General features: G+C 37.9%; 3 protein-coding genes across 3 annotated transcripts; 1 reads left to right on the top strand and 2 right to left on the bottom strand.

Annotated features, from left to right (window-relative positions):
- Positions 1-896: 896 nt before the first annotated feature.
- Positions 897-2840, bottom strand: LOC135935954 (carboxypeptidase B-like). Its single transcript, XM_065478593.1, has 8 exons — positions 2719-2840; positions 2462-2665; positions 2008-2401; positions 1645-1735; positions 1453-1595; positions 1340-1396; positions 1201-1285; positions 897-1134 (listed from the first exon to the last, which is right to left on the bottom strand). Exons 1-8 carry the CDS (start codon positions 2790-2792, stop codon positions 950-952), a joined length of 1233 nt encoding a protein of 410 aa, XP_065334665.1. The 5' UTR covers positions 2793-2840; the 3' UTR covers positions 897-949.
- Positions 2841-5287: 2447 nt separating this feature from the next.
- LOC135937656 (carboxypeptidase B-like) lies at positions 5288-8264 on the top strand. Its single transcript, XM_065480837.1, has 10 exons — positions 5288-5675; positions 5742-5850; positions 6083-6206; positions 6260-6463; positions 6764-7157; positions 7443-7533; positions 7587-7729; positions 7787-7843; positions 7898-7982; positions 8049-8264. Exons 3-10 carry the CDS (start codon positions 6133-6135, stop codon positions 8231-8233), a joined length of 1233 nt encoding a protein of 410 aa, XP_065336909.1. The 5' UTR covers positions 5288-5675; positions 5742-5850; positions 6083-6132; the 3' UTR covers positions 8234-8264.
- Positions 8265-18408: 10144 nt separating this feature from the next.
- On the bottom strand, positions 18409-25515 carry LOC135935917 (RNA-binding protein RO60-like). The gene is made up of 8 exons (XM_065478547.1): positions 24519-25515; positions 23076-23427; positions 22850-23017; positions 21506-21917; positions 21017-21194; positions 19215-19451; positions 18942-19150; positions 18409-18891 (listed from the first exon to the last, which is right to left on the bottom strand). The coding sequence occupies exons 1-8, from the start codon at positions 24549-24551 to the stop codon at positions 18678-18680; spliced, it is 1803 nt and encodes a 600-aa protein (XP_065334619.1). The 5' UTR covers positions 24552-25515; the 3' UTR covers positions 18409-18677.
- Positions 25516-25985: the final 470 nt, after the last annotated feature.

The following is a 25985-nucleotide window of genomic DNA, read 5'->3' on the forward strand; positions in this document are numbered from 1 at the left end:
TCAATTTTCCTTCATATACTAGCTGTCTTTGCAATGCTTATAAATTAAAACAGTATTATTTTAACTTCGAGTTTTAAAATTATTGCAAAAAAATTCAAATTTAAACAACGCAGTTGCAACCGAATTTTTTAAACTAATTCAATCAGAACAATTCTCTCACTTTACATCTCATGTTTTTTTTTTTAATTTCATTCTAATTGAACACCGCTATAACCCACGCAGTTTCTTTTTAGTCAAATCTATGAAAATTGAAAAGCACTTAAAAATCTTAATTTTTATAGGCCAGGCCTTCACTTTATTTCGATTAGAATTACATTTTGTAAAAAAGCGCAGAGTGTACTATTTTACAATGAGTTAATATTGATTCGATTATCTCAAAAATCTGATTTTTTCCATTTTTCAGGACTATTAAATTTCCATCTAGCTATATTTATTTTAGCACATATAACCTTATGGAAATAGAGAAATCCCTGTTTAAGCCTTCAACAAAAAACCTCAATAACTATATAGTTTTGCACCGAACATAAAATTAAATTTTATCTCAAAACTGTTAAATAATATAAAAATTCTTTAAATCCTTGAAAAAAATAATAATAATAAAATATTTAAATATCATTAAATTAATTTTTAACTCTAGATGACCTTTAAATTAAAAAGAATGTTAACTGATAAAAATAAAGAGCGCCTGCACAATTTTAAAGTTTGCAACGCGCATGACAAAAAATTGAGGCAGGTTGCATACCTCTCTTGCTTCTAGTTACACAAATAAATCAACTCAATTGACAACAAACTTAAAGAAAAATAAAAAAAAATATCTGTAGATTTCAGCAATTTCAAACTAAAAATTTAATTTTAAAAAAAGGGAATGAAAGAGGAACAAAAAACCAGAATTTTCATGTTTCTAATAGCCTAGTGCTTTCAACAATTTATTTATGGAAGTTATCAGCAGTTAGTTAGCAAGAACGTATTCAACAAGAGCCAAAATTCCGGGCCAGACCTCGTCGACTGTTGGCTGGATTTGGGAGGCTGGAGGGTCGAAGCCTCCGGATCCGCCGGCGCTCAGCTCGAACGTGTAGGCGAACTCGACGGCGCCTCTGCCGTACGCAAAGTCGTCACTCGCGCCGTACGTGAAGTCTTTACATTTGACGAAAATTCAATTTCAGCTTATTATTTCTTTGGATTTGGTTTTTAATTTCTTACAAAGGCCAGAGGCAGAGTTCTCGACGGTGTAAGCGGTGCCGGCGACGGCGGCGATCGCGTCCGCCGACGCGGTTCCAGCGGCAATCTGGCCCACGGAGATAAATTATTTATTTTTAAAATTTGATTTTAATTTTGTTACCAGTTGATCCACATTGGGGACGGGCTCAACAGTGTGTCCGTAAGGGTACAAGATCATCTGTAGTGGAATTTGATTTAAATTTAAATTAAAAATAATTTTAAGAAAAAATTAACCTCTCCGTAGCTGTGGACGGCGACGTAGAGCACGAGGTTGTCGGCAATGTCCAGGATCAGGTTGCCGATGCCCTTGACCTCAGGTTCGGAAAAGGCGCCGGTGCCAGGGTAAACCTCAGAGCAGTAGTCGGTAGGGTTGCCAGCTGACAAAAAAATTAATTAAAATTGTTTTAATTTTTATGGCGAACTGACCATCCCAAAGGAAGTCGAAGTTTCGGTTCGGGTCGGTGCCAGGGCAGTTGGCGTCAGGGTTAGGACTGCGGGTCTTCCTCCAGAATCGATCCTAGTAAAATAAAATTTTTCTTGAATTTCAATTAATAATTTTTACATTTTTAGACTGTCAGTTTACATAGAAATTGATCTTTTTTTTAAAAAAGAACGAGATAAGTTTTCTACCTGAATTTTAATCAGAAATTAATTTATGTTAATCGAGTATGGAAAACAAACTATGATAACATATTGCATTTATTTAATAGTGAGAATGAGAGCCAATTTAAATTAAAATATTAAATTAATTAAATTTAAATTTTATTTAAATTTTTTTAGAAAACTCACATCAGTGAAGGAGTAGTCATATCCGTCAGGGTTGGCGACGGGCAGGATGTACCAGTCGGCCAGGTCCCTGAGGGCAGGGTTGGCGACGACCTCGTCGATGATCCTCAGGCAGACGGGCGTCGAGAGCCACTCGCGGGCGTGGATGGCGCAGTCGAACCACACGGCCTTCTGTCCGGGCTGGCCGTTCGAGATCTTGATGCCGTGCATGCCCTGTCCCAGGGTGGTGTTGGCCAGGTCCAGATGGTGGGTGATGTCGTAGTAGGTGTCCATGACTTCGTGGATGAACATGTGCACCTCCATGTAGTCCAGGAAGCGGTCGTACGCCGCCGCACGCGGACTTCCAGGATGGGCCTTCTTCAGGGCTTCTCGTTCTGCGTGCTGTTTTTCCACAACCCTGAAAATTTTACACAATAATTACAGGTTGAATCGCATTTTCTGGTCTAATTTCACGCACGGTCCGAGGTCTGCGACCAAGACCTCGTGGGCAACGCGCATCCTGTTGAAGGCCGCGACCACGACGGGCGCCTCCTCAGGGGACACCATCACGGTGGCCGGCCTTCCGACGCCGGGGGTGCCCCAGAAGTCGAAGCGCTGGCTCATCCTGTTGATGTAGGGCATGGCGGCCGCGGTCAGGGGCGCCGTCTTCAGCACCTGGTACCTGAAAAAATATTAAATTACTCGTCAGGTGAAAATTCCATTAGTTTTTCTCACCCTGAGTAGCTCTTGTAGGCCAGGGCAGAGCCCAGGACCAGGAAAAGGAGGGCAGCACAGCTCAAAAGCTTCATTTCGGTTGCTGGTGTAGAGAAATGGTCCGGAGCACGTTGCTTTTATACTTGTTCCTCGCTGTGATTAATTAAGTGTGAGAATCAAGATATTTCCCACTTCGATCGAGAAGATAAATAAAAATAGGCAGCGTGTTTAGGAACTGTGCACATTTTTCCTGGGTAAAAATTTTGGTAATTTATTTAAATTTGTCTTTTTTGGTTATGTTTAATTTTTAATACGGCGGGAAAATGTGAAAATACAATTCATTTAATTGAATATTTTTAAATGTGAATGTGAAAAAGTAAAATCTACAAATTTTTAAAAGCCTCTGGAATTAATTTAATTTAATATTTGTTTAATTTTCGATCTTTCTTATGCTGAATTAACTCGTGCATTTTATTTTATATAAATGAAAACTACCAACAGCGGAGTCTCAAGTCTCAACCTCGAAAAATTATAATTTACTAGATTACACGGGCAAGGCAAATTTGATCAAAAAACGAAATATTTTTTAAAATTCCTTCTAAAAATAAAATTCCCAGCCACGCAATTCTAATTATAATATATATTAATTTAACTATTCTTTTAAAAAATCCCAAGTTTAGTGCCGTGTGCAGCAGGCACGGACAATTTCAGCTATAATTAAATAATCTATTCAGATTAATCAATACAAATTGGCGAGCAAATCACAGTCCGTGTCTTAATTTTTGCACCCGGCTTTTTGATGAAAAGCCGTGTGCAAAAATTAGAGATAGTGTCTGTCGAGACAACTTTGTAGTTTTTGGAGCAGGTCCAGTCGCAGTTGTAATCTTGAGAGGCTATTTTTCTCCTGTTATCTTTTGTCCTCTCGCGCTTGTTGCTTGGGCGAAATTTTTGCGGGCACGTAAGCAAGATCATCGGTCGATTTAAATATGAATAAAAATTGGCTGTTAAATCGCAAAATCAGCGTTTTGGACCTTAAATATAAAAAAAAAATTCATGCTGCACGAAGTGTTATTTCAACGGTCCGCTCCTTTAGTTTAAATTTTAAAACAATTTTAATCCCGAGAAACGCAATATTTTATTATTTCTTTGCTTTCAATTAGTATTTCATGCAGTTTGTACTTTTCCACGTGTAATCTTCAATTTGAATCAGAACCCTTTTGTTAGTTTTAAATTGAATTTGATTAATGAATCATTTTCTAGATGGCAAATTTAAATGCATTTTAGTAAAAAGTTGTATCTTAATTAAAATTATTAAAAAGGCTATATATTCATAAAAATAGCAAGTAAATATCTAAATTATATATAAGTTTAAAAAATATTAATATTTATATTAAAATAATTAATGTTAAATTTTTTTAACTAAATAAAAGATTCTCACATTTTTTTCATTGGTTAATTTACTATTTTTAGACCACTTTTGTTTTTAAATGTATTTTTTTTGTCGTAAAATCTATAAATTCAGCTAATAGCGATCCCCAGTCCGCCAGCTTAGTTTTAGAAAAATGAATATGAACAATTTACGGCCCAAAGTGAACCCTAAATTGATATTTCTTGTAGTAAAATATTTAAAGATTGAATAAAAGATAATTATCAAATGATCATTAATTTTATTTGTTTTATTTTCCAAAAAACACGCTGGGGCAGTTAAATCCCTGCTGATCTCAGCAAGACTGCTAAGAATTTCAAGGATGTCAGACCAGACGCGTTCCTTTCGATAGTTAAGATCTATTTGTAGGATAATTTTTTATATTTCTCCCGTTCATTTAGCAGAAACGTTTGAGATCAAAATGTATATTTTACAGATGCTTATTTTACACAAAATCAAAACTTTGTGGAACAAAGACCGGTTTTTGAATTTGAGTTTTTCTCAAAATATAAAAATTAGAAAAACGTTCTTTTTTTTCATAAGCTCACGTAATTTATTAAGTACGTTTTTAACCTTATCCTCTCTTCATGCGACGCAACTGCTCCCCCCTCTACAAAAATCTAGCAGCTAAAAAGAACTCTTCCATTTTTTTAACTTACTTTTATTGCTTGCAAATTATTTGTGAGCTCTCCGATGTTTAATCTCGCTTACCTAAAATGAATTTAAACTGCACAAAATAACATTTTTTCCCAAAAATATGAAATCTAGCTCTAATTTAAAAAAAAGTTTGATACGAAGTTATTTTCTGCTAAGCCATTATATATTTTAGGAAGGGGTGTCAGTTATTTTTATTTATCATTTTGCGTGAGGTGAATTAAGGCCGGTCTTTTTTCTTGGCCTTTTCTTTCTTTGTCCTAAATAAATTATTTTAACCTCTATGCAATTATTTTCATTATAAGAAATTTTAAGTAAATTTAGAAAATAAAAATATTTTATTTCTACTGCTTTTAAAATTGACCTAAAATGATTATAATAAAATTAAACAGGTTTAACCCACCAAAATGCATACGTGTGAAATAAAAAAAGCTTTTTAGAACAATCTTTCATCGCCTTAGCAACAAGACGCACGTAGCGATAAGGAGGAGAGATCTCATATCAGTCTCGTCTCATCAAGACAAGATTAAAACTCCGACTGTCACGGCCTCGAAGATGCGACAATTTTTATATGCATTGCACACGACACGCAAGTTAAAAAACTGAAAACTACGTGCAAAATGTTAGAAACGGACTGATTCATCTCAAGCGATTTGTATTGAGCAAAAATTGAGCTAAACCTGTCGATCTGTCCGGGCCTGCTGCACACGGCACCCGAACCCTTGATTTCCGTGACAATAATAATAATAAACCCACGCCGCACGCCGTAAAAGCAAAACAACCGCCGGCATGTGTAGACATGAGCTTTACTTATTGCGAAGACATTTTTTGGCACGAAATTCTGCGAAGTGAGCGGCAGATGAACAGGAAAAAGGAACACTTCTGGCGCATCCAAGAGGTTAATTCAAATTATTTTTTATTTGAATAATCTAATTAAGGTACACAAACCTCCTAACTGTCTCAGGTCTCAGGGTGCCTTAAAACCAGGTGCCTTATAAAAGAATTGGCAGAAGAAGAATTGGCTTCAACGATTTTCAGTGTGGCAACGATGCAAGAAAAACCACGTTTTTGCGGTATAAATATTTTAATATATTTAGTTCTCTAATTATTTTGTTAAAATTAATTAAAAATAAAAAGAAAAACCATTTTTAAAAATTTAATTGTAATTTCAAGCTTTAATTTTAATTTTTATGCAACCTTGAGAAATTTCACGACCTGTCAATGACAAATAACACGTCTCAAGCAGCCAGTTCATCATTTTTATCAATTTGCTGCTATTTTCGGGCCATTATCTTGATTCAGCAGAGGTTTAAAAGCAGCAGGCTCAGGAGCCTCTCTCCAGGTTGAAATCCGAAATGAAGCTACTAAGCTCTGCTGTCGTCCTTTTCCTGGTCCTGGGCTCTGCCCTGGCCTACAAGAGCTACTCAGGGTGAGAAAAACTAGTGGAATTTTTACCTGACGAGTAATATAATTTTTTGTCAGGTACCAGGTGCTGAAGACGGCGCCCCTGACCGCGGCCGCCATGCCCTACATCAACAGGATGAGCCAGCGCTTCGACTTCTGGGGCACCCCCGGCGTCGGAAGGCCGGCCACCGTGATGGTTTCCCCTGAGGAGGCGCCCGTCGTGGTCGCGGCCTTCAACAGGATGCGCGTTGCCCACGAGGTCTTGGTCGCAGACCTCGGACCGTGAGTGGAATTCAGTTTTTTAGACCAAATTTTCCTAATCTTCAGAATAATTATTATTAAAATTATTATCTAGTTGAAATTAAATTTTTAAACCATGCAAATTTCTTACAGAATATTATTTTTGAAGATTTTAAATTAAAAAAGAATTAAAATTTCATTAAAACATAGATGAGAAGAAACCACGAGAAAAATTCGCGGTTGTTTTTAGAAATTTTTCCTTTTCAAAGATAAACAATTTCCAATTCTGAACAAAATTTCCATTTAGAACACTCAACATAATTCCCAAACTGTAATTTTCAGACAAGTGGAAAATCAGCGTGCAGAGCGAGAGGCGCTGAAGGTTTCGTCGCCGAGCAAGCCGCGCACAGCCTCGTACGACCGCTTCATGGAATTCGTCGAAATCGACGCGCACATCCACGAAACGGCGGACGGCAACCCTGCCATCGCGTCCGTGCTGGACCTCGGCTTTTCCTACGGAGGACTCGAGTTCCACGGCTTGAAGCTGTCCAACGGCCAGCCCGGACAGAAGGCCGTGTGGTTCGACTGCGCCATCCACGCCCGCGAGTGGCTCTCGACGCCCGTCTGCCTGAGGATCATCGACGAGGTCCTCGCCGACCCTGCCCTCAGGGACTTGGCCGACTGGTACATCATGCCCGTCGCCAACCCTGACGGATATGACTACTCCTTCACTGATGTAAGACTATTTATTTAATTATTTTAGCTTTTTTTGTAAAATTTAAATTTAATTATTTTGTATTTTTTTATATTTCCTGCGGGATAGGATTGTCATAAATGTTTTTTTTAAATTTTAGTAGGGAAAACCTCATCCTGAAAATTATTTAATTGCTTTTTTATCTGATCTTCAGATCAAAAATAATTTTGAAATTATTAAACAGACAGTTTAATCCTGCATGAATTATATTTTTTAAATAATTAACATAAAAAAATATTAAAATAATTTTTTTACATATTTTTAAAGGATCGTTTCTGGAGAAAGACCCGGCGGCCAACCGCTGACGCCAACTGCCCTGGCACCGACCCGAACCGAAACTTCGACTTCCTGTGGGATGGTCAGTTTTTGGCATCAAAAATTAAAAACAATTTTAATTTAATTTCTTCTCAGCTGGCAACCCTACCGACTACTGCTCTGAGGTTTACCCTGGCACCGGCGCCTTTTCCGAACCTGAGGTCGCTGCCATGGGCAACTTCATCCTGGACATTGCCGACAACCTCGTGCTCTACGTCGCCGTCCACAGCTACGGAGAGGTTAATTTTTGTCTTAAAATTATTTTTAATTTAAATTTAAATCAAATTCCACTACAGATGATCTTGTACCCTTACGGACACACCGTTGAGCCCGTCCCCAATGTGGACCAACTGGTAACAAAATTAAAATTAAATTTTAAAAATAAATAATTAATCTCCGTGGGCCAGATTGCCGCTGGAACCGCGTCGGCGGACGCGATCGCCGCCGTGGCCGGCACCGCCTACACCGTCGAGAACTCTGCCTCTGGCCTTTGTAAGAAATTAAAAACCAAATCCAAAGAAATAACAGGCTGAAATTGAATTTTCGTCAAATGTAAAGACTTCACGTACGGCGCGAGTGACGACTTTGCGTACGGCAGAGGCGCCGTCGAGTTCGCCTACACGTTCGAGCTGAGCGCCGGCGGATCCGGAGGCTTCGACCCTCCAGCCTCCCAAATCCAGCCAACAGTCGACGAGGTCTGGCCCGGAATGCTGGCTCTTGTTGAATACGTTCTTGCTAACTAAATATTTAATAAAAATATGAGAAGCAGTGTAATAGAAATATATTAAACTAGTTTTAATGACATACTCCTCTCGCTTTTTAAAAGATTGCCTATTTTTATATTTATTAATTTGCTTTGATCACTCACCTGAGTTCAAATTTTGGAAAGTAAAACAATAAAATAATATTGTGCGATCGTATTGCTGGATTATTTAATTCACATTTTTTATGTCATTTTTTCTAAAAATTTGTTTATGCACAATTGAACAAACATTTTCTTAATTTATGTAATGGTCCTCGAAGGGCGAATCGCAGCTTTACGGCATCATTTTCATGTCATCAAATTGGCCGGAGATGAACTTGTCCAGCATGAAAGTGTAATGACGCGAATCGGTGCTCTCCCGCGGTTTGGGCCTAGACGCATTCGACCTGAAGAACGTGTCCGAGGGCATTGTGGGCCAGCAGAAGGCGCGCAAGGCGGCCAGCGTCGTCCTGCTGGCGGGCAGCTCGGCACCGGCAAAACGGCCATCGCCGCATTCGCATCGCTCCCTCGGCTCCGAGATTTAAAATCTTGAAATTTCCAAGACCGAGGCGCAAGGAATTAATTAATATATTTAATATGCTATCGTAAACTTCTCAGAGCGGGCGATTCTAATGAAAAAAAAATTTTTGATACAAAAAATGATTGGCTGCAGTTTTTCTTCCATTTTTATATGCTGCTCCCTTTCTCCCCAATTTAATTAAAATCCGATAGTTTTAAAATAGCCGAATTAAAAGAAAAAATACTATTACAAAAAGTAAGAAAAGAATAATCCAATTCAATTTTATGTTTGACAGTGTAGGCAATAAAAGTAAAAAAATTCCCCAAATGAAAACTGTATTAATACATTTAATACACGTTTGCCGCCACCGCAACCGTTAAATTACTCTCCCTGAAGAGTGCTGCCGCCCCCTGAGGGTGAAGCAGGGGTGAAGGGATGATAAGAATACAACATTTAATCTCATTCCGCAGCTGCGTCGTCAAGAAGCAAGTATTTGAAAACGCATACTCTCGTGCATTGCGATCCTCTGCTTCAAAAATTTCCATAAATTTGGTCCAAATTCCGCGTGCTTTGCGGTTGTGGAAAATACCCCGTTTCAAACAGATTTCTAATCTACTCTGCTACAATGGCAGACTCAGAAGCAGCGCGTATTAAGTTGGCGAAAATTATGCAGGTAGATCGAATTCGGAACATTGCAGCTGATTTTGGTGAGAAAATTCCAGATGATTTCCAACTGGAACATCTGATTGACTTGCGTACGTATTTTGCGTATTTTAATGTAAAAATCTACATTTGATGGTTTTAATTAAAGAGGAATGATAGTGAATTTCCCCGCAAAATCCTTTAACACGCATACAGATTGGGTCCTAAAAATCATGTACAGTTAAAAAAATACATAGGCAGCACTGTAAATTTTCGAGAAAATCGGCCTCAAACTTAGCATTGTTTTAAATGGAGAATTTTCAACGGAATTGTGTAATCGCGATTTTCTCTGAAATTCCGCATTTCCCCAAAAAAAGACTCTGGCTATCCGATAGATCTCGATGAGAGGATTCCAAATCATGTGAGAAAACATAGTGCAGCACTGTAAATTTCAGATAAAATTGGCAAAAACAATCTGATTGGTCAGCGCCCAGCGCTGCTGGCCAACAGAGGGGGGCGTTTCACGCCGTCGCTTCTGGTTGCATTACAGAAGGTGGCCGGCGCGCAACTCAATTATCATTTTAATTACGTTTTCATAATCAGAAAAATTTGAAATTTTCGCACATGGTAGCCAATGAATCTGTCCTTGAAAATCAATAAAAAATTTATTTAGATTATTCGCAGTCTCTGATAGCCATAAGGGTCCGAGTTTGCCTCTGAAAATCATTAAAAATATTAAAATGAAAGAAACATTTTTTCTGAGATGATTCTTGAATAAATTAACTTAATTTTGGGTATTTTGATTTTTCCCAAAAAAATTTTAAACGTTCTTTAACGGACATCTGAAATTTTTAGACGAATTTTTTTCGAAAATTTTAAATTTGAGAAAATGTTGCTGAGTGAGGGAAAACTGGAAATTTAATCAGCTCTCTGAATTTATGCAGTATTTAACGCTACTATGAACTAGTAAATTGTAATGAAGCCAAACACAGACCCCTTTTGAAAATCTGCAATTTTTGAAAAAATAAAAAATTTATTTCAAGACTCAAAAGCACTATTTTTTATCTTCTCACAATTAAATTTTCATAATTTTTCTCACCCCGGAAGCAATTAATTTCCTATGCTAAAAAAAGAGGGCGTAACCGGTAAAATTCGAAAAATTGGATTTTTGGGCACTTTTGGTCAGATGTACATGGAAAAAATAGGTCGGTTAGGGTTAAATTTACATGAAATTTCATTTTTTTAAATAAAAAAATCACTATCATTCCACTTTAAAATTTCTATTCACCTGTGACGACTTTATAACGCCTTTTCCCAGTATTCATCTCTCGGATCGTCATTAATGAACCCAGATTTTGGTGTTGCAATTTAACAAAGTCGTCTTCCACAACGATTTGATAATTAACGTTCTTTTTTTTATTAATTTTAATTATATATTCCAGCCTTAGAATTGATCAAGAAGATTTTGGTTAAACTGATGGCAACAAAGTGTACTTCACTAACGCGAGAAGAAATGGATATGAAGGTGTTAATGTTCACTGCCCTTCGACTCTATCTCGCCATGAGACCCAGAAAAGTCGATTTGACGGCTCTTCTATCATTCTGTCCAAGGCAGCTAAAATACCAATATTTAAAAGAGGTAATAAAATATGATGGAGATATCAGGCAATTTTTATAAATTTTCTCATTCTTTAAAGTCGGTGATTTGCGTTTCTGAAAAGGCTGCTGACATTGAGGAACTGTCTCTGCTCAACACTGCTGAAGCTGAACCATTCGATAGATTTTTTTCTACCACTGTCGATGATGAACTGTTGAAGGCGTTGGGAAAATTAAAACGCCTAAAAGTGCTGAGAATTGAAGAAATTTGCGAAATCAACTTGACTTTCTTGATCGTGCTTTGCCGAAATCTTCCCGACCTGGAATATCTTAATCTTCACATAAATAAAGACATGAACCACGTTGAATCGTATAAAGAGCTAGATCTTGCTAAAATTCTGAAGAGCGCAATGCCAAAATTGAAAGTTTTTCTGTTTGACACATCGGGACAAGAGAGTGCCGCTCACGCCTTCATCAAGTGCTGCGCTGAGAATCTGCCAAATCTTCGCGTCATCCAAGATTTTTCAAGCGAATTCAGCTCTTTTGAAGATTTCGAGTCATCAAATGAAATTACTCAAGCTTCGGGAAGCTCAAACCTCAGACACATGCTGGTTGATTATGATTTTGTGGAGACTTGTGCTCATTTACCAACGGCTTACCCTTTGATCACGCATCTCAGGGTTAGTATAAATTCCTTAATTAAATTATTCCAATTTAAAAAATTCGGCCCTAATAGGATTAGCATTTTTTTTCTTTTTACCATTTTCAACAGATTTTGTGGAAACCTCACGCTAATGACGCTGAAGAAAAGAATTTGACCGCGTTGCTGCAGCTGACCCACTTGGAAAGTCTCGATTTCATCGATGTGCCGCGGGAAATTTTCCACCTTTTTGTGGAAAAATTCGGACCGAATCTGCGGGAAATTTCCGTTTGTTATCATGATGTTGATGATGATGTTGAGATGGTTGAGTGTAGCGTATCAACAGACTATTCGCTCGGCCAACTATTAGATTCGTGTCCAAAGCTAGAGAGACTGGCATTCAGGGCAAATTTCAAGGTAGATCCGGAGCCGATTGCGTTTTCCAGCAATCTCAAGGAAATCAGAGTGGACTACAGAAGGTAATTTATATCTTTTTAATTAGCTTGAGAAGCGAAAGCTCGTATAATAATTTATTTTCTAACAGCGACTATAATGATCACATTCCACTGATTGACATCCTTCGAGCTCCGAATTTGGAAAAGATTTCATTCCATGACTGCTTATTCTTTGATCTTGAGGAACTTAGAACCGCGAGCACGATTATCAAAGAGGAGAAAATCGCGAGAAATCTGAGAGAACTTCATTTTGCCAATTCCATTTTCAAAGCTGATTATTTCAAGGAAATAGCGGCTTTCATTAAATGCGTTGCTGCGTCGCTGCCAACCATTTGTGTCATCTCGTTCGGCTTTTCTTATGGCAGCTTTATTGGTTACGAAGCGCTGGCAAGCAGCTTGGCAATTGGCAAAACGACAAACGACGAAATCGACGGAATCAACGAGTTTTTTGAAAATCAAAATATCAGTAGCGAGTTCGTCGAGTTGTTTGTCGACAAAGAGCTGATCGCTATTCTTCAAAAATATAGACGCTAGTTCTTACACTCCTATATACAAATTTTTGTGTTTTAATTTTGACTCACCAAATTCATCCCGAATTCATGATTAGTAAAAAAAGAGTTAGGATTTTTTTTAAAATTCACTGAGCTTTACAAAAATCATTTTCATTAACAATAAAAGCAAAGGTTTCTTTTCAGGCTTCGCCTCTAATTTAAAGCCTTCTTCCATTCATATCAAAGGTCCCAAATTGACAAAGAGTAATGATGTAATAATAATAATAAAAGTGCCAGCAAAGCTTCATTGTAAATGCAAAATAAAAGTCAAGAATTAAAAAATGTAATATATTTTGAATTTTTAAAAATTGGCCATATTTATTACCTATATAAAAATATGTTGACTTCTGTCAATGTGCAGGCGGTGCGCGTCATGACGCGGTTTGTGCGGTTCGACGCTCACTCGCACATCCAAGGTTTGGGCCTGGGCGACCCAATAAAAATATGATAGTATGAATTTAAGGAGGAGCGGGCCGAACGACCAAAGCGGTGGGCCGGTGGGCATACTGGGCATGCAACAAGCGTACGTAACGAAAATTTATTTTTAGATTTTTTCGCCCGGTGCGCCCGATTACCAGTCCGGGCCTGATTGCCAGAATTGCATCGCGGGAATATTAGGAAAATGAATCAGACGCTAATCTTTACCTCTAGGTGCTTGGTAAACGCTAAATTGTAGCTGCCGGCCTTGAATTATGTGGCTGTGACACTTCTGATGACGGAATACATTGTTTTTTTCTTCCCTGATATTATTTAAAATTTTAAAATAATTATTTATATTTGCATGCATATTTACGATGGAAAATAAAAGGGCCACATTTAAATATTTTTAATTATTTGGCAGTTGGTGAACAACTGGAGAGTGGAGGGATGCATATTGAAATCACAAAACAGCGTGAAATCAGAGCTCTGCTGCTGCCACTGCGAGAGATTTAACTTCACATGTCGTTGCGCGTGGCTTTGGTAGCCGACAATAATGGAAGATTGACGCAAACTCGAGAGTATTTTATTGTGTATTACCATTTCAATCATTTCATGCTCGTGGTTTTATGCCACCAGCCCTTAAAATTCTCCCTGATTGTGAGGAGTGCTGCCACCTGAGGGTGAAGGGAGAGATTTTTTCCGACCCCCCTTCCACAGCCGCGTCACGCGTCAACAACAACAAAAAGTTCACTTTGAAAAACACCACTCTTAAATTGTGCATTGCAACATCTTTCTCCAAAGTTTTCCTTAAATTAAACTGCGCTCAAATCCTGCGTGCATTTGTAGTTGAGGAGAAGGCCGTTTCAAAAATAAGACAATCGACGACTGGTTGGGGCTAGCTACTAGCTACCATGGCATTATCAACTCAATTTGTAGCGGCGAAGAATATGCAGGCTGCAGTCAATGCGGCGTATCGAATCCGGGACATTGCCCGAGATTTTGGTGCGAAGCTTCCGGCGGATTTCAAACTGAATAATCTCTTTGACTTGCGTACGTATTTTATTGACAAAATTTATTTTCGACGGGTTTATATACTACCCATTTCCATTCTGAAATTTATAATTTATTTGAAATTTAAATAAAAATATATTTCGATTATTTTCAGCTACTGAATTGATTAAAATAATTGTGGATGAATTGATGGCAACAAAGTGTACTTCACTAAGGCGAGAAGAAATGGATATGAAGGTGTTGATGCTGCCTGCCCTTCGACTCTATCTCGCCATGAGACCAAGAAAAGTAGATTTGACGGCTCTTCTATCATTCTGTCCAAAACTACTCAAATACCAATATTTAAAAGAGGTAATAAATTATATATTTAGATGGAGATTAATTTAGAGATCTCAGCCACAAGATTAAATATTAAATCAAACCATGACCGCGGGCAATAAATAAAACTACCGAGAAATTTGTGTTCAAAAAGTGCCCATTTTGGTCTGGGTTTTGCAGGCGGCAGTAGAGAAATCTGCTTTAATACGATAAAGATGCGCGACACCCTATATATGAATATAAAGGACTCGCCGACAGTGTCTCTTTTATATTTCACGGCCCGATGAGCTGGAAGATATTTTTTCGCCGGGAGACTTTAATTTTTGGCCCTTTTCACCAGTGGCTGGTGCTGGCTGCCCACGTGACCCAAATTTGAACGCTTGCTGGCTGAGACCTCTTGACATTTATGGCAAAATTATTAAAATTTCCAATTGTTACAGTCGCTGGTTCACATCTCTGAAAAGGCTGCTGATCTGGAGGAGCTGACACTAGTCTCCACTGAACGACGACATTCAAGAATTTTCCACGGCACTGCCGATGCTGAACTCTTGCAGTTGCTGGGAAAATTAAGACGTCTCAAAATACTGCGGATTGAAGAAATTGCCAATTTCCGATTGATTGACTTGATCCAGCTGTGCCAAAATCTTCCCGACTTGGAATTTCTTCACGTTATGATATACGACGAATTATTCCGGCTTGACTTCAAAGAGCTGAAAAGCTGAAAAGCGCAATGCCAAAATTACAAGTTTTTCTGTTTGACACAATCGGACGTGAGAATACCCTCATCAAGTGCTGCGCTGAGAATCTGCCAAATCTTCAAGTAATCCATGCTTTTTCAAGCAAATTCAGCTCGTTTGAAGATTACCAGTCATCAAATGAAATTACCACCCCTGCTTCGGGAAGCTCAAACCTGAGACACTTGCTGGTTGATTTTGAAGTTGTGAAGGATTGTGCTCATTTACCATCGACTTTTCCGTTGATCACGCATCTCAGGGTTAGTATTATATTATTTATTAATTGAATTGATCCACTTTCATACAACGAAGGCCAGATTCGTGCGACGCGCAGATATGGCGTCCGTTGTTGGAGTGTGGCGCGAAAAACGGTCACGTGAAAATGTGTGAAAAGAACCGAGTTTTCGTCAATATTGTGACGTAATTTGCATTACTTGTACTATAATTAATTGTGTCTTTTGGATTGCAAAAACAAACTCTAAATGAAATTATTTAATTTCACGCTCCTAAAATTAAAATCAGCATTAGGAACGTCAACAAAGAATTTTTTGCTTTAAAAAATTATGAGAATTGATTTTAATATTCCAATTTTATACGTCGCGCGGAAAGTAATGGGATTTTGACCCGTTTAGAAGGAAGAAATGTTAAATTTTGGAAATTTTGGATTCGTATTTTCTCGTCTGGCCAAGGAATTTTCACTTCCAACTTGGGAATTTTTCTTTTATTGCCGTCTTTTTAAATCGAAGCCAGAGAGTACCAAAAAGAATATAAACTAAAATTTGGTGCACCATATCTGTTGTAGAATTTTTCTGATTGATTGACTGACTTTGTGGAATTTCCAGAACAATTTAAACTTTATATATTATTTTTCAACAGATTTTTTGGATGCCATACGCTGACGCTGAAGAACATAATTTGACCGCGTTGCTGCAGCTGACCCACTTGGAAAGTCTGGAGTTCATCAATGTCCCGCAAGACATTTTGCACCTCTTTGTGGAAAAATTCGGACCGAATCTGCGGGCGATTTGTGTTGAATATGACGATGAAGACGAAATTGATAGCGTATCAACAGACTATTCGCTCGGCCAACTATTTGCTCTGTGTCCAAAGCTAGAGAGACTCGCATTCGCGGCAAATTTCAAGGAAGATCTCAAGCCGATCGCGTTTTTCAGCAACCTCAAGGAGATCAGAATGGACTTTTGGGGGTAACTATAACTTTTTAATTAGCTGGAGAATCAAAAGGCTCATATAATATTACCTAACAGCTTCTATGGAAACAAACACATTCGACTGACTGACATCTTCCGAGCTCCAAATTTGGAAAAGATAACTTTCGACGGCACCGAATTTGACTTTGAAGAACTTAGGAGAGTGGGCACGTTAATCAAAGAGAAAAAAATCTTGAGAAAACTAAAATATCTTCATTTCACCACGAATTTCAATTCAGTAGAATATTTTGAAGATGATTATTTCATAGAAATAGCGGCGTTCATTAAATGTGTTGCGGCGTCGCTGCCAGACGTTAGTGTCATTACGTTGGATTTTCATCATCGTCGCTTTGGTTACGCAGCGCTGGCAAGGACCTTGGCGAATGGCAAAACGACAAATGAAGAAATTGACGGCATCACCGAGTTTTTTGGAAATCAATTTATCAGTAGCAGTAGGTTTGTTGAGTTGTTTGTCGACGAAGAGCTGATTGCCATTCTTGAAGATTATAGACGTTAAGTTTTAACTCCTATAAATTATGTGTTTTAATTTTTATTACTTCCTTACATTTGTATAAAAAAAATTCATCCCCAATTCCTGATTAGTAAATTCCCTCCAATGAAAAAGAGTAAGACAATTTTCAGCTCATCAACTTAAAATTTTCATAAAAACGTGATCCCTTTTTCTCTGCGACCTTTGAATTCCTCCCTGATTGTGAGAGCAATATGTAATTTTGAGCTAAATACAGAAATAAATGCAAATTATGTTTATCTTTAAAGTGGATCTGATCTTCCACACAGTCGGAGAAAAAATTGTTTGCTTCTGGCTAGAACACTTTAAAAAATAATATCAATTGAGCAAATATGCAACGCACTCTTGAAATTAATGTTTGTGAAAAGTGAAAGGGATGTATTAATTAGTAACTCATGGTGTAATAAGGTTCATTCAAATTGAATACTGAGGTGATTAAATTAAACACTGGGCATAAAAGCAATAAAAAGGTGGTCCTCATTGTACAGTGTTTCAAGGTCGAGCTAAAAAACGGTGCCGTGAATATCCAAAAACCACCAGGAATCAATTGACATCGATACTCAAAAATTAAAATCCCAGCTGTTCTTATTTCTGTATATAACAGATCAATGCTCTCGTTTTTGCTTTGGTGGCTTATTTACAAATAAAAATTTATTCTTCACTTTGGACGGAAAATTTAAATATTCCGAAGAAAATCTTTCACTGGGCCACGTTTATTACTGTTTCACGTAAAAATATAAGTGTGAATCCCTTATTGTACCAATACAGGATTGCATTCAAAATTGCTTAACGCTATATATTAATTAGTGCAAGAATATTTTTTATTGCACAACTTTTATGTTTTTGGGTAACAAAAGAAAAGTCCAAACACTTAATCCTCGACCATCTGGATTTCATTTCGTAAGGATGTTTGATTTACTCAATGTAAATTGTGGTGAAACTATATTACTCACTCACATACCCTCCGGCCATGTTTTCCTTCGGGCGGAGCACCAAGCTTGTCACTATATATAACCGTGGAAAAAATATCTCTCGAATCACTTGAGAATTATTTTTCCACACGTTACAACGGGCAAAAGTGGGAGACGTCCGCAGACTTAACATCAACTATAGTTTGGGAGAGTGAGGAACACTTTACACTAACGAAAAGAATAAACCCAGCGAGTTTTAAAACAAAATCAATTTACTGAACTTCCTAATTTGATTGAGATCTAAACTATTTTTTTGTAAATTTTTTAACTGATTATTAAAAAATACCACAATTACAGAAAACTCCCCTCTTAAAATCTATTAAACAATTTTATTTCCGGGTAGTTTTGAGCGCCATGTCCGCGCCGCCATATTGTATATTCCCTCAGTTAAGCCCTCCTCTTTGGTTGTTTCCACATCAAATATTTCAGTTTATACACATAAAAAATTGGCCAAAAACACAAAATTTTTCTAATACCAATATATACAACTTCTCTAAAATAGAGGAAGAGAAAATGGTTGAGCGGGAATTTAATCGAATATTTTTCGGAATATATTTTAAATTGAACAAGAACATCATTACATATTTTATCAATTTTTGAAAACTTTTATTGAAAAATAATTGATACCGAAAGAATACATGCAATTTGTATATAAAGGTAACACATATATGTTAGTTGAGCAGCAATTATTTTCAATGAAAAGGCATTTCTTCAAACCAGAAGAAAATTCAACACAGGCTTTATAGCGTTGCGATATTATAATTAAACTGAAAATAAACAGATTATTGAACCATTAATTTGATGGTTTTTAATCCGCAATATAAATTAAGGAGCGCGCATTTCGCAAACTTTATGGAGAAGTAACTTGAGTAGTGCTCAGCAGGGAGGACTTATTCTTGTAGGAGCTTTTCGAAAGGACTTCTTTGTCGTCGAAGGCGCCACTGATGAACTTATTCAGCATGAAGAGAGTGTGGGCGTCAAAGCCGGTGAATTCCATCGTGTGGGGCGAGCGTGGTGGCTGGGCACGGTCCCCAAACACCTTCGTCAGCACACAAACGGCCAGCCTAAAGTAAAATTTAATTTAAATTAATCAAAGATAAGAATAACAACTCACTTGGCCTTCTGCTTTCCCCTCTGCAGAGAGTGGAATTCTTCGAGGAAGTTCAGGTGGGTTGCTTCGTCCCTCTCGGACCAGTCGTGCAGCGAGGGCGTGATGACGACGAACGCGTCCACCTCAAAATCAGGGCCGCAAAAATTGATCGCCCACTCAATCGGATCACCGATCTTTAGTTTATGCTTCGTAGGGGAGAATATTTCTGGGGTCTAAAACATTTTTAAATCTTAATAGAAAAAATCAAATTTTTAGTATTATACACAATAAATTTACTGCTTTAAACAGCTTCAAAATCTGCTCCATGGAGTTGGTGGCAGGGAAGACGATCTTCTTCATTGTTATGAAATAAGGGACCAGGAAGATCAATTCTGAGTAGTCGCGACGCAGGTTCAACAGCATCCACGCAGCCGCGTCCATGGCAGTCATCGAGTGCGTGAAGGCGCACCGCTCGTCGTCCGAATTGCCCAGGTGAATTGCCACAACCAAACGCTTCTCGCTGGGTACAACGTTCTGGGGAAGGAAAAAATTCCAAAATTGAATTGAAACAAATCCTTGATTCAAGAGGAGTATTTTATGAATACACAAAGCACAAATAAAAAAAATGAAAATGATTTCCATGATTAAAAATTAGAAAAAATGGCTCTCCAGTCGAAGCGTAATTTATCTGGGATAATTTTAAGCCCACACCCGATCAAAATCCTAACAGAAACTTTGAAAAACGGGATTTTTGCCCTTTCTTCTGTAAAATGGGAAATCGAAAATTTGCAATTTTTTCCTAGCGGAGCAAACTTAAGGAGTTTTACCAATTCCACCGCACGCAAAAGACCACCGCCGGTCTAGAAACCAATTTCCAGATTTTTCGCGCCAGTAGAAAAATTAAAATTATTTTTTTTTCTCATTGCCCAACATCTAATGGGCAAAAAGGTTTTGTTTTTATTTAAATTCAGCCGCCCATCGTACAGGTCTTTGATTCGATACCCAAATGACCTTTTTCAGGGTAGCCCGACCTAAAATATGCTTAGAGGCCGGCGCTTTTAATGCTTTTTTCATCTGGCCTGAAAACTTTAAAATAGCGCTGATTTTGCGGCTGTCGGTGGCGGGAGGGGGGGGGGGGGGCAACACCGGCATAAATGTCTTAAAAGACGCAGAATTTTACGCCGATTCTAACAAACTTTGGTTATTTACTGTACGCCCCAAAAGAGCCGAGTTATAAATTTTTAAAGTCGAAAAAACGCGAAAGGCGACGTTTGAAATTTTGGTTTTGGTGGCCCAGGTGGGACTCTATGGGCCGTACGGCACAAATTTTGGTACCAAACTACGCTCCTTGGTGAGGTGCGTCCGCCCGTGTGTGATTTTTAAAAATCGGACAGTATTTAGAATTTCCGCGATTTTTTTTTTGGCAGAATTTTCGAAAAAGTCAAAATTTTTAATGACTTCCGCCAGCCATGTTCAGTGCAAAACTTCAAAAATGGCTTCTTAATCAATGTGAAATTTATTTGGGATAATTTTAAGACTAAGTATAAGTAAGAGGCGATCCGTTCAAAATCCTAAGAGTTATAGATGTTTATTGAATTTTCAAAAATGTGATTTTTTTCACTCTCTCCATAAGGATTACATGGGGGAAATCGAAAATTCACGATTTTTCCCAAACGGTTGAAACTTGAAGGGTCTTACCGACTTTATCGCACGCACAGAACCACCGCCGATCTGGAATTCAATTTTCAGATTTTCCGCGCCCATAGAAAAATTAAAATTAATTTTTTATGGTTTTCGTAATTTTCAAGGCGCATATATTTTTATTTTTGTTAAAATTTGGCCGTTTGTCCGATTTTTGACCTCGACCCCTTATCGGACAGGTCTTTGATTGAACTTTTACTTGGGATACCTTAATGACCTTTTCCAGGGTACCCCCACCTGAGATCAACTCTGAGGCCGGTTTTAAATGCATTTTTCAGTACTTTCGAACACATTTGGCGAATTTTGTACCCTTGCGTGTCACAGATCGTACCCCGGACTGTTAGCCTCGTGTGAATGCGTATATTATTTAAAAAAAGGAATTTTCTGAATTAAAATACCTTTTTAAGAGTTTTTTCCAAGAGGTGGTTCAGAGCATTGACAATCACGACGTCGGGTTTTCTCCTCTTTGACTCTTCGTCCGAGCTCAAATCCTCGTCATTTTTCTGTGGTTCAGCTTTCAGCTTACCAGCAACTTTCATCTTACCCTTCTTGTTCCTGAAGCAACACTTCCCTTCGCTGCAATTCAAATCAGTGGTCTGATTAACTTGACAGCATCAAAAATTATTAAATTTTAAGATAAAAATGCACTTGGAAAAGTCAAATCACTCAGGAATTCACTTAAAAATCGTTATTTTATATGCGCGATGAATGATTTTTTTCCTTAAAATTTTATTTATACTTTATGGCATTACAATATCCGATTTATCTAAAAGCAAAAAAATCCTTAAATACTGTTTCTCCGGTTTCTCCGACCAATATTTCTCTCATTTTCGTAAAAACTCTCGGATACCAAAAATTAATAACGTAAATAATTTTATTATACTCACAATTGCATGGCCAAGAGGTAGTTCATTTTGACAACATAGATGCTGGTGGGGTCGAGGTAGAAGTCGGAGGGGTCAGCGGCCATCAGCACCTTGGCGGCCGCCTTCCACACTTTTGAATTTTCGTCCAAGTCGATCATCCAGAGGGTCGGCATATTCTGCACCACTTCCTGGGCCGTCATGTTGGCCACCAAGGCCGGCCACGTGTCTTTGGTCAACCAGTCGGACCTGACCTGATCCGCTTTCAGTCCGAAGGTTTTGATGATGGCGCACCTGTCCTTCGGGCTCAGTGTTGCCTTGTGGTGCTGTTCCAACACGCGCATCAGTGGCACCATTTCTGCATTGTTGGCGTAAGTGTTCATCGTCTTCTCGTAGCCGTGCATTATGAAGTAGATTACGAATTCGTACGGAGAACCTGAATTTTTATTTTAATTATTAAATGATCAAGCAAAAATAAATTTCATTTAAACAACGAAACTCACAAAATTATAACATTTTTTTTCTAAAACTGTAAATTTTAGGGAATATATTAAATATTATTTTTTTATTTTATATATAATTAAAATTTCTTAAATATTGATATTATATTTCTTAAAAAATTTTATTTGTATTGAATTAAAATATTTTAATAAGGAAATTACTGAAAAGCTTTAATTCCCTTCTGTGTTTTATGCCTTAAAAATGCAAAAAACACCAGTTGTGTAATCCCTTAAGTGTTTGAAGCCGCCAACAGATGGCGCCACCGTACACTTTCGTAATAAAATTAATTTTAAGGCATTTCCGATGCGATTTCAGACTCAATCCTGCCACTGTGCATTGTTCACTTAATAAGCTTTCTTTCGACGTTCTGGAAACCAAAATCAGTCCAACCATTCGCCGTAGAAACGTCGGAAAATATTTTAAATTTAAAAAAATAGCTTTTCACGATTCTACGGCGATTGGCTGAACTGATTTTGGTTTTCAGAACGCCAAAAGAAAGCAAATTGAGTGAAGAATGCACAGTGTTAGTAATAAGTCTGAAATCCCAGCGTAAGAGTGCCTTAAAATCAAATTTTTTACGAAAGTATGCGCTGCCGACATCTGTGGACGGCTTTTAACACTATAAGGGCTTATACAACTGTTGTAATTGATACTCGGATTTCGGTTTATTTAACAGCAAACTATTTTTAATGTTTTTTATTAATTTGATAAGCTCCTCTGGTCAAACCCGATCAAACTGACATAATTTAATTTTAATTTAAAAATTGAAATAAGGTAGAATGGGTGCTAATTTCTAGTGTTTTTATGATAAAAATTTAAAATGAATCAGCCTTGAGTTGAATTTAAATATAAAATTAAAAAGGTAACCTTTTTCCTTGAACGCGGAGAACGGGACGTGTGCCATTTTAAACAGGTCTGAGTGTTTCCAGCCTTGGCGGCCCTTGAGGTGGGACGCACTTTTCAGCAGAGCCGCCGGGTCCTGCTGTTTGTACCATCGATTCACCAGGGTGCGCATGCCGCCACCCCAACCACCCCCTGCGTAAAAAATAATTCTTTGTCATAAAAGTCCAGAAATTTAATTTATAAATCTTACGTCTAATCCGCCTTGTCTTGTCATTCGTCTTACTGTCAGGAGCGTCAGGAGAGTCGTCAGTACTGTTCCCGTTTTGCTTCCTATTCCCATCCCGATTCCGATTCCCTTTTCTATTGCATTCGGGCTTTATAATCAGCTCGATATTCTTCATGGACTGCATCTGGACGAAATAGAAAAAGTCCTCCTCAGACTGCAGGTACTTCTCGGCAAGCCTGTAAAAGCCGTTCTTCTGATTCTGGTTGCAGTCGTACTGAACGCACACGGCCAGCGCGAACACGGCGCACTTCCGCAGCGGCCATCCGTTCGCCGGATTCAGGTACTCCTCGAGGATCCTCAAAAGGGGGTACTTTTCCTGCGGGAAATAAATGTCGATTAGATATTAAAATTAATTTTGTTCAGAAATTAAAATTAAGGAAAATATTCCTTGGCCAAAATCCGTTATAGGGGAATGAGAGTGAAGCTCCCCGCAAAATCTGAGATGATTCTCGAATAATTTCACTTTATTTTGGGAATTTTAATTTTTTTCTAAAAAGTTTCCAGATGGATTTTGTGCAAAAATTTGCTCAGCAGGAAAAAACTGGAAATTTAATCAGCTTTCATTTTGACGCTACTATCAACTGGTGAATTTTAATTAGACCAAACACACCCCTTTTGAAAATCTGAAATTTAAAAAAAAATAACTTTCAAGACTCAAATGTACTGATTTTTTTCCTTCTCAATGTTAAATTTTCATAATTTTTCTAACACTGAAAGCAATAAATTTCCTATGCTAAAGTAGGGGGCGTAACCGGTCAAATTAAAATATTTTTGGAAACTTTTGGTTAGAAGTATATGAAAAAATTTGGTCGGTTAGCGTTCTCTTTTGGTGTAGAATAATTTTCAAATTGACCAGTTGCATAAACCCTTAGTTATTGAAGCCGTCAACAGATGGCGCAACCATAGACTTTCTTAAAAATTATGTTTTAAGCGGTTTTAAGGCATTTCCGCTGCGATTTCAAACTCAATCTAGCTTTATGGCTTTTTTTTAATTAATTTGCTCTTTTTGACGTGCTGAAAACCAAAATCGGTTCAGCCATTCGCCGTAGAAACGTTGGAAAATTTTTTTTTTTTCAAAAAATAGTTTTTCACGATTCTACGGCGATTGGCTGAACCGATTTTGGTTTTCAGCACGTCTAAAAAATAGCAAATTAATTGAAGAATGCACAGTAGCTACATTGAGTCTGAAATCGCAGCGGAGCGGAAGTGCCTTAAAATCAAAAGTCTTCGGTGGCGCCATCTGTTGGCGGCTTCGAACACTTACGGTTTATGCAACTAGTGAATTAAAAAAAAAATTAAATAAAATTTTTAGCTTGATTTTGTCAGCCTTCCATTCCATGCACGATAGTAAAAATAAATTTAAACTAAAAAAATGTATTCAAAAAGGCCAATCATCCTTTTGCCAACCTTGTTTCTGAAATCACGGTCTTGTCTGTTCATTTGCTTGTTCTCCTTTTTCGCCTCCTTAGGAATATCGCCATTTTTGTCACGTAAATGTTGAATAAGTTCCCGATGATCGTCTGTCCGTTTAATCGGTTCCTCTTGAATAATTGGTGGCAGGTTATCCGCATCTGCCTGCTGAATGATCTCGAGCAGCACCGTGAAAAAGTGGCCGCCCAACTGGCTATCGTTGGGGCCGACGTTGGGGAACTCGCGTCTGCCGGCCGTGTAGATGTGAAGTTCGCTTCCGTAGGCCAGCAGCCGCCGCAGCCGCACCTCCTGCGGCTGCTTGGTGGTGGCGGCGTATTTCAGCAGGTAGGACGACTGGCACAGCAGGCGGTTCACATTTTTCTGCCGCTTCAGGATCAACTGCAACTGGGCAGGCGCAACCACGCCGAGCTCGGAGAACCGCTTCGCCAGCCACTCCACCGCCTCTTTTGTTTGCTGCAAAAGCAAGCACGTTTGGAATTATTCGAAAAGAATGCTTGGCACTTTGCAATTGGAAAAATTCAGGCTGGAATTGCACGAAATAACAGAAATGTGACGAGAGAAATTCAGACGGATTATTTTTGGTGGATTTAAAATTTTAAGGATGTTAAATTGGCTATTTTAAAATTAAACAAATCAATAGGAAATTCGAATTCTTTTATACAAAATTAAAAAATATGTTTTTATCGCCTACTGAAATTCACTTATTTAAAGAAATTATAATTGAATTATTACCTTTTCAGCATATGGTATTTCGGCTATTACCCCCATTCTGGATTTTCTTCGTTCTCGCGCGTGAAACACTCACCGAATCTTAAACACTGTATGATTCCCGTATCTCTCCAAATGACTATACTCTGTCAAGGTCTGGGAATTTCTCTCTTTCTCTCTGCAGCTAGCTTCCTCTCGGTCTCCACCACCCCTACTCTTCTTTCATTTCTTTCTAGCCACCACTTTATTCATGAGAAATACAGGGTTTTGAATTTTCCCCACCCGGGTTTTTCGGTTTTAATCAGGCTAAAAAACCCAATAAAACACACTATTTTACCCAAGCTGGGCTCCAATATTTTCAGTATCAAAAAAATGCGTTACTTGGTCGTTTTTTAACGTCAAAAAAGTTGTGCTGCATTTTTGCGCATTGAAAAATTGAAAACATTTCTTAAAAAAAATGCAGTGAATAGCAATAAATCTGAAAATACCCAGTAAACCGACAAAAACATAATACCCCCCAATAAAACCCAGGTGGGTCGGGAAAATTGTTAAAACCCCGGGTTTTTCAGAACCCTAGAGAAATTTCTCGGCAGCAAAAGACAAGAAAAAACTTGATTTTTATTTCTATTTAACTGTTAATGCATAAAAAAGTGCTTCAATATAAGTCAATTTATTTTTAATTACAAATATTAATTAACAGCATAAATTTGAAGAGGATGAAGCGCCACTCAATTT

This window comes from Cloeon dipterum, chromosome 2 (assembly GCF_949628265.1).
Source record: "Cloeon dipterum chromosome 2, ieCloDipt1.1, whole genome shotgun sequence".
Taxonomy (NCBI): Eukaryota; Metazoa; Arthropoda; class Insecta; order Ephemeroptera; family Baetidae; genus Cloeon; species Cloeon dipterum.